This window comes from Perognathus longimembris, unplaced genomic scaffold (assembly GCF_023159225.1).
Source record: "Perognathus longimembris pacificus isolate PPM17 unplaced genomic scaffold, ASM2315922v1 HiC_scaffold_5663, whole genome shotgun sequence".
NCBI lineage: Eukaryota > Metazoa > Chordata > Mammalia > Rodentia > Heteromyidae > Perognathus > Perognathus longimembris.
This window is the reverse complement of record NW_025961115.1, coordinates 304,258-313,233: the sequence shown is the minus strand read 5'-3', so window position 1 is coordinate 313,233 and position 8,976 is coordinate 304,258. Positions and strand designations below refer to the sequence as shown.

The following is an 8,976-nucleotide window of genomic DNA, read 5'->3' as shown; positions in this document are numbered from 1 at the left end:
CCTGCTAGATTAGGGCAGGAATGGAGTTCAGTAACTGAAGATCTGAGGACCATTCAGGAGACTACCCTTCCACAAGGTATTTTAAAGATTTCTCATTACTATTATCAGAGAAACAGGGTGGAAAGGGAATTAAAGTGTCCTATGCTCTAAGATATGCTAAAGAGCCCTTGTTCTCATAACCATGTGTATGAAAACGATTTTCCTTACAGAAATAAATGTCTAGGAGCCAAGGCAAGCTTTGGCGAAAACGATTGGTAGCTTTTGTTTGTCTCTGGAGGTTTCCATGGAAACAGCCTGAGACAGAGAAGGCAGCATTATCATCTGGCTGTGGAAGCTCACTGGTATCACTTCTGGTGAGTCTTGACAATGAGACACACAGGTTCAAGTAATGCTTCCATAACCAGGAACCTAATGAAGCCACATGAAGTGCCAAATGGAGCCCCACAGCCGAGCTCTTAAACTTTCATGGCAGCAAGCTTCCTGGAGAGTATTTACAATTCTATGATATCAGATCTCAGGCAGGCAAATAATGCCACCTGAGGTGTTTATTGCACAGAGCAGAATGGGGTGGTCTCATCCATCATTTTTCTCCTCCTTTATGTCTAGGTGATTCATGTGTGTACTTTAACACAATAATAGGCCAAACTCATTCGTCTAACCTTAGTTCAGGTAAGTGCTTCCCAGGGAGCCCACAAAAGCAGTCCTACCTCAAAATTCCGCTTCGGGAGCCCACTCAAACCATCAACGTATAAAAAAACAAGCAAAGACACAGGCATGCAACCTTTAGCACCATTTTAAGACCAATGAGGGCAAGAGTGTCGATAGAAGTTTGAAAAGGAATATGGGTTTTATCCTAGAACGGGATCCTAAACACACAACCCACTTGTAGAGTCCAGTATTTTTTTTTAAGGACAAGTCTGAGAAAGTATTAATAGAATATCAAAATCCATTATTCATCACAGGCAGAGGAGCTGACATATAACACAGTCATGTGCTCCACCAAGAAGATTTAAGGTGGCAGACCACTGAAAAAGTATTTATAACTCTGTGTGCTATGCATGGATGTAGATTAAATTAGAACATAGAACAAAGTCTTAGTTTGGTCTTTTCCACAACGAGGGACTAAAACTCTAGGGAAAGTTTACTCAAGAGATGTGCTGAAGATGGTTATATAAAGTTTAAAGGTAAGAAATTATGGGCAAGGAAACTAACTTTAGATCTCATCAAATTCAAATCTTTCATCTTACTGGTGGGAAAAGCTCACATGTCAACAGAAGGGTAGGTTACCTCTGAGCAGGATAATTGTGCCTTTTTCTCCCCCAACCTGTTTATTGCTTGGATGCCTTTAAATCTTTAACATGTGTTGCTTAAGGAAGCTCAGGGAAAATGACAAAGAAATGTCAGAAAGGATGCCACAGTTTTATGAAGATTTTTGGCAATTCATACTCTGATGTGCTTCCTATTTGAGGGGAAAATCCCAGTCATCTTTTGGTGAAAAAGAAAAGTTACTTTGAGAAGCAGGTTCTTTCCTGAGCCGCTGTGGTTGGTAGCAAGTGGCCTCACAGCTGGGAGTGTTCGTCTGTCTGTCTCTGTGGTTCGAGCTGGATTCCGCAGACCCTGTTTCATCGGGGTGGCTGCTGTCTTGAGAATCCGTGCCGATACTTTTGGTCTCTGACTGGAGATGGACGGACACCTGGACTGCTATTTCTTGGCCTTGTTCGTTGAGAGAGCCATCATCCGAATCTCCTCCTGGGGAGGTACTCCGCCCCATCTCTGGGTTGATCACATAGATGCCCCCTTGGGCATCCAAGGCAGGTCTCTCCTTCATTCTTTCCCCCATGTCATCAGGATCATCCACTCCCACGGCTTCAAACATCTCCTCCACAAATGCCCGGCAATTGAGAATCAGAGGTGGGAGGGGCACGCTTCTGGCCAGCTCTTCGATATAGCGAGCAAACTCCATGGTCTTGAACTGAGTGACTTTGGTGAGCTCCAGAGTCTTGGCGGAAGTGATGATGGGGATGCGCTTGGCGATCTCAAAGGCCTTCTGGAGTTTCTCGGCCCCTTCAGTTCTGAAGAACTCGTTGATGGCCTTCCCGGTCTTGCGGAGATGGCTGCTCATCATACACAGCCATGTGACGTTCAGGATGAGCGTGATGGTGAAGGCGAGGAGGCAAACGATCATGTAGTAGATGCTCATGTCTCCGGAGGTGAAGATCACACGGAGGGTGACAGAGTAGGAGGCATGCACGGGAGAGGTGACAAAACATGTGTACAGCCCGCGATCGTCAAAGGCTACGTTGGTGATGTTTAGAAAGTGATCAGAAACCAGCCATTTTCCACCTGATAAATCCAACAGAATTAAAAGATATAGATATATGCATAAAAATCAATTAACATGCAAATGGCCTCTTCAGTGTCCCACTTTTTTATAAAAGCCATTTAATGCATTGGTTAGATTCCACTGTTTAAACCACACACGCACACACACGCACACACGTTATATCTACTGCCAGAATTTAATTAGCTTGGAATTTTTTAAAAAAATCAAGATCTTCCTTTGTGACACTAATAAATGTCATCATTTCCTTTTTACTGCTAGACATAAAAAGTGTTTCAGGCTGGGTGCTGGTGGCTTTGTAATCCTCGCTATTCAGGACGCTGAGATATGAGGATCATGGTTCGAAGCCAGCCTGGGCAGGAAAGTCTTTGAGACTATTATTTCCAGCTAACCAACAGAAAATCAGAAGTGGTACTGTGGCTGAGCATTAGCCTTGAGAAAAAGAGCTCAGGGACAGTGCCCAGCCCCAGGCCCTGAGTTCAAGCCTCATGACTAATTAAAAAAAAGAAGTCAGGGAGACAGGTGTGTCTAAGCAGTACTTGATACTCAATGAGTAATCTCTAAAACATTTTTTCACATATATGTGTATACCACAACCTATGCCTGTAAAGATACTAAGATACACTCTAGAAATATAAAGCATATACCATACTTCAGAAATATGAAACAATGGTCATTTCTGGAGTGATGGGTTATAATTTCTATTATTTTTATTTAGTTGTGACTGTGTTGGCTTGCTCACTTTTTACAATGCACTTTTTTTTCTCTTTTTGCTAGTCCTAGAGCCTGTCCCTGGTTTCTTTCTGCTCAAGGCTAGCACTCTACCACTTGAACCACAGTGCCACTTCCAGCCTTTTCTGTTTATGTGGTGCCGAGGAATCAAACCCAGGGCTTCATGCATGCCAGGCAAGCACTCTACTGCTAAACCACATTTCCAGCCCTCTGTGAGACTCTAATCTCCAATTAACCACAAAAATCCAGAAGTGGAGCTGTGTCATAAGTAGTGGAATGTTAGCCTTGAGCACAGAAGCTTAGGGACACTGCCGAGGACTGGCCCCCCCAAAAAAGGAAAGAGAAAGCTTTCATCAAGGGTCTATGGGTCTGAATTATTTTAGGGATGGACACATTAATATGTACTCTGGACTGTGCCCATCAAAATTGAGCTAAATTCAAGCTAGATTTATTTTTTTTTAGTAGCTATCACTTCATTAATGCAAAAAAGGGGAAAATATGTAGCTATAACCACAGCCATTATCCTATAAGTTTCTGTTCTCTGAACTCAGAGCTATGAAAGGATGCTCTTTGAATCAAAGAACTTCATAGACTCCATTAATCAACCAGGGTGCAATGACCATCATGGAAACTCCAGCTCACTTGCGGATAATAGCTCAAGATTTATGAACCTTACTCTAGACTGACATGCTCTTCAAACTCCTTGCACTTGAGATTCATAAAACTTAATACAATTTTCCAGGGCTGTTGCTGAAAGCACCAATGATGGATGTTAGTGGTTTTCAAAGTTAAAAAAAAAAAAAAAAAAAAAACACCCAGGAAAATGAACTGCCATTGAGCTTGGCAGGTTTTGTCCTAATGTAAGGCTTTGTTTATGCAGCAGTCTAGAATGGTCACACTGAATAATTCAAGTTTCAGATGTGTTTCTTCAGGCTATCCTACAGAAGGGAGAGAAAGGGGGTCCTAGTGTGGTAGGTTCAAATGTGGAACTCCAAATAATGTTTGAAATACACATTCTGGGCACCATTCTAGGGAATCTTATTTAAAAGGATTGATACATTTTCTTTTTCCATGTGCCAGTCCTGAGACTTGAACTCAGGGCCTTGGTGCTGCCCCTTAGTTTTCTCATGCATGCTAGGAGCTGTGTGACATCTCTTATCCTTTGTGTATGAATACCAAAGAAAGAATTACTAATTACCTCCTCTAGTAGTTTCCAAGATAATATGAATAACTGACATCCTTTATATTTCAAGGGGCTAGGCTCTTTCTAGCAAAACACTGCCAGCAAACCAACAAACAAAAATTATAGTGGTGGCTGGGAATGGGGCTTAGTAGTAGAGTGCTTGCCTAGCATGCATGAAGTCCTTGGTTCCATTCCTCAGTACCACATACACAGAAAAAGCTGGAAGTGGCACTGTGGCTCAAGTGATAGAGTGCTAGCTCTGAGCAAAAGAAGCTCATGGACAGTGCCCAAGCCCTGAGTTCAAGCCCCAGGACCACCCCCCCCACACAAAAAAAAAATAAGGTGGCTTTTTCCAGGGTGTTTAGTTTGTAGAGATCTCAGAATTGAATTTTCACCTCTGGCTTTTCATGGCAACTCCTTTTGAGGGACATTATAGTTTAAATACTCATTATAAACATTGTTCTAGTATTGATTACTAATTCACAGTTCCACAAATATAATAAAATTAAAACCTATCAAAAAGTAAATCTTAGTTGATTATCATGTTCATGTAATTTTTAAGACTGAGGAATAAAAAATGGAAGAGAAACTTCCCTGTTTTCAAGTAAAGTATGGAATAGAAAAGAAATGAGCAGCTAGGTCCTTGTGTCTCATACCTGTAACCCCAGCTATGCAGGGGGCTGAGATCTGAGGATTCTGGCTGGAAGCCAACCCAGGCAGGAAAGTATATGAGACTCTTAATCTCCATTTAACCAGCAAGAAGCTGGAACTGGAGCTGTGGCTCAAGGGCTGAAGTGGTAGGTAGCCTTGAGCAAAAAAGCCAAACAAAAGTGTGCTCCCTAGTACCAATAGACACATACAAACACCCCCACACACACATACACACAGAGGCATACACGTGTACACATGAGCTGGAAGGACTTTTAGAACCTATTACCCTTCTTTTGTTGGGTCTGGTGCGGGGCTTGAACTTGGGGGCTCAGTGCTGTCCATGAGTAATTTTCCTCATGGCTGGTGCTCTACCACTTTGAGCCACAGTGCCATTTCTGGTTTTCTGGTGGTTAATTGGAGATAGGAGTTTCATCAACTTTCCTGCCTAGAATGGCTTCAAACTGTGACCCTCAGATCTCAGCTTCCTGAATAACTAGGATTATAGGCATGAGCCACCAGCACCTGGATTTTTTTTTCTTTTTTAAAGTCCAGCCAAATCCCTCTTTGGTGTATGTACACATGCGGCTGACACCTCTGGCCCTGAACAGTATGCTGATTGTACAACTGTACATTGCTGCCCTCATTTAACTTCCATGAAGAAGGAAACCAAACTTCCAACGAGGAAGGAAAACAACTCACTGTCATCCTGGAAAGACCTTTTACATTTATAACTATTCCTTAATACATTTTTTCCCTTTCTGGTTAAATAATTGCTTTGTTCCTTTTGATAGGTATAATATTCTGGGGCCTTTCAAGAAGCTTTTAAGCTGGCTGGTGGGAACAACATGGCGGACCGCCTCACGCAGCTCCAAGACGCGGTGAACTCGCTTGCAGATCAGTTTTGTAATGCCATTGGAGTATTGTAACAGTGTGGTCTGCCAGCTTCATTTAATAACATTCAATCAGCAATTAACAAAGACCAGCCAGCTAACCCAACAGAAGAATATGCTCAGCTTTTTGCTGCACTGATTGCCCGGACAGCAAAAGACATTGATGTTTTGATAGATTCCTTACTCAGTGAAGAATCCACAGCTGCATTACAGGCTGCTAGCTTGTACAAGCTAGAGGAAGAGAACCACGAAACTGCTACCTGTCTGGAAGATGTTGTTTATAGAGGAGACTTGCTTCTGGAAAAGAGCCAGAGCGCACTGGCTGACATCGCTCAGTCCCAGCTGAAGACAAGAAGTGGGGCCCACACCCAGCCTTTCCCAACTACTAGCACTGTCACACCCTGGGCTGAGAAAAGGACCGGCCAATGCCATTAGAATTCCACAGCAGATATACCAACACGGCAACATCAACCTCTCATACATGCTGGGTTTTTTTTCTTTTTTCTTTGCCAGGCCTGGGCCTTGGACTCAGGGCCTGAACACTGTTGATGGCTTCTCTTTTGCTCAAGGCTAGCACTCTGCCCCTTGAGCCACAGCGCCGCTTCTGGCCATCTTCTTTATATGTGGTTCTGGGGAATCAAACCCAGGGCTTCATGTATACAAGGCAAGCACTCTTGCCCCTAGGCCATATTCCCAGCCCATCAGCTGTTTTTAATTCTCTCTTCATTGTTGATACATAAACTTATAACATCCTGATGGAATCTGCTTTAAGTCCTCTTTGTGTCATCATTTGGTCCCCGCCCGCCCCCATGAAGATATTAAAACAGGTATACAATTGTGTTCATAATAGAATTAAACATATAATAAAGTTTAAAAAAAGAAGCTTTAAGCTATTCATCCTGGCATCATGTTTTTTGAGTTTTCTTGCTACATGTGTCTGAGAATAAAGAATATGAAGGAGTCCGATACATTGATACATTATAGCCTGACACAATTACTTTGCCTCTGCCATCCAGCTGTTGTCCTTTTGAGTTGTACCAATGGACATCTTCATGGGGACCGACTGTGAGAAGACACTCCATAGAAATGCTGGTGCCCTCTTTGGCTATGATGACGCCATCACCTGAGTGGGAATTTGCTGAGAATTCAAAGCTTGGGGGAAAAGAGGCGTCAGATGTCTAATTTGCTTCTGGGAGAGCCATGTGGTTGAAATTGACATCTTCCCAACAAAAGCAGCTGGCACAATCACCACTAAAATGAATAAGCAACAATGTGGCTTCATGGGAGAGAAAACAACAATAACAACAACAACAAAAAAATCTTGTTTGGATTTAGGAAACACAAAAGCAGCTCTGCTGTAACAAGGGCACAATTGAAGATGCACTGCTTGGTAGAGAAGTTTAAAAAAAAAAAAGGAAAAAAGATAGATCCAAGTATATCTTGGAAACTTCAAGATTGAAAAGAGGTAAGTTGAGATGAACCTAAAAGAAAGCCAGATATAAGGTTTAACCAAGTGAGGTTTATAATAGGGTGAAACTATATGTTCTAGAAATAAATAGATATGAACCTGATTAGAATAATTGGGGCTGACATCAGGCAGTGATCAGAGAGAAGAGTACCTCAAAAATCTTACACAGAGATGGTAGTAGAATCAGCAATGAATTGAGAAACAATAGGCGTGAGGCTCCAGGGCCTAGCTTTGCTCCCAGCTGTACAGCCCTGGCAAGCAGCCTTCTCTCTGGGCTTTCTGCTCTCTTATTTGTCAAATGAAGCATCCTCTAAGGACAATTCTAGTTCAGAAATGCTATGGTTCTATTTCACACTAACAAATTCTATGCATCAGGGAGCCAATGAAGGCTAAAATACTTAGCTTAATGATCTTTTTATTTCAACCTGAACCATTACCATCTGTTGTTGTATCAATAATGGAAATCAACTGGTTCGTCATAATCATAATTGTGGAGTTCAAAATTGGTGTAATCCCAGTGCATATATAAATTAAGTATGAATAATACAGATACACCTGAGGTGGATTTTTTTATCTTAATGTTAGAAACAAAATTGTATTAACTACATAAATAGAGATAGTGCCTTCTCAGGCTATAAAACCTTCCTCTTTGGCAAACGTCCTAGAGGAATTTTCCATTAGGAGTTTCTCCAGAATTGAGACAAACAGTATGTTTAAAAGCATGTAGGAAGGCCAAATTTCCAGCTCAAAGTCTAGTAAAATTAGCTAAGGGAAATGGCAGCCTAAGTATGCAGTTGGTAGAAATGCAAATAAAAAAATATAAGGCAGGATTATCACACAAATTTAAAAGAACCAAATATCATGGATAAAAAGCAAAATAAAAGGGCTGGGGATATAGCCTAGTGGCAAGAGTGCCTGCCTCGGATACATGAGGCCCTAGGTTCGATTCCCCAGCACCACATATACAGAAAACAGCCAGAAGCGGCGCTGTGGCTCAAGTGGCAGAGTGCTAGCCTTGAGCGGGAAGAAGCCAGGGACAGTGCTCAGGCCCTGAGTCCAAGGCCCAGGACTGGCCAAAATAATAATAATAAAAAAAAAAAAAAAAAAAAAAATAGGATACAGTTTTCTTAGGATACATTCAAGTTTAAGAAGTGACCTGGTATGTGACTCAAGTGGTAGCATGCCCATCAAGCAAGTGTAAGGCCCCAAGTTCAAACACAGACCCAGTTCCAGCTGAGTGCTACTGGCCCATACGTGTAATCTTAGCTTCTTATACGTGTAATCTTAGCTACTCAGGAGGCTGAGATCTGAGGGTCATGGTTCGAAGCTAGTCAGGATGGGAAAGTTGGTGCAACTCTAATCACTAATTAACTAGTTAAAAGCCAGAAGTAGAGCTGTGACTCAAATGGAAGCTCACCAGCCTTGAGAAAAAAGCCAAACAGAACAAAAAGCCTTAAGTTCAAGCCCCAGTATCAACACTAAAAACAACAGCAATAACAAAGAGGGCCCTATATGAAAAATAGTGAAATTGAAAAGGACTGTGTGTCTCAAGCAGTAGAGCACTGGGCTTAGCAACATGAAGCACTGATTTCAAACCCCAGTACTTTCTTTCTTTCTTTCTCTCTTTCTAAAGATTAAAGATTTTTTTAAAAAAAATTTTTTTGTCAGTCCAGGGGCTTGGACTCAAGGCCTGAGCACTGTCCCTGGCTTC

The 8,976-nt window shown here is 42.0% G+C and overlaps 1 protein-coding gene and 1 pseudogene across 1 annotated transcript; one reads left to right on the top strand and one right to left on the bottom strand.

The window, feature by feature from the left end:
- Nucleotides 1-1,459: 1,459 nt before the first annotated feature.
- LOC125345445 (microfibril-associated glycoprotein 3-like) lies at nt 1,460-7,035 on the bottom strand. Its single transcript, XM_048337601.1, has 2 exons — nt 6,795-7,035; nt 1,460-2,343 (listed from the first exon to the last, which is right to left on the bottom strand). The coding sequence occupies exons 1-2, from the start codon at nt 6,877-6,879 to the stop codon at nt 1,460-1,462; spliced, it is 969 nt and encodes a 322-aa protein (XP_048193558.1). The 5' UTR covers nt 6,880-7,035.
- Nucleotides 5,744-6,266, top strand: LOC125345436 (annotated as a pseudogene).
- Nucleotides 7,036-8,976: the final 1,941 nt, after the last annotated feature.

Coding starts and splice junctions, on each gene's coding strand:
- LOC125345445 (XM_048337601.1), bottom strand. CDS start 6,879: ATGGAGTGTCTTCTCACAGTCGGTCCCCATGAAGATGTCCATTGGTAC. Junction 2,344..6,794: donor GCTGGATGGCAGAGGCAAAG/TAATTGTGTCAG, acceptor TGGATTTATCAG/GTGGAAAATGGCTGGTTTCT.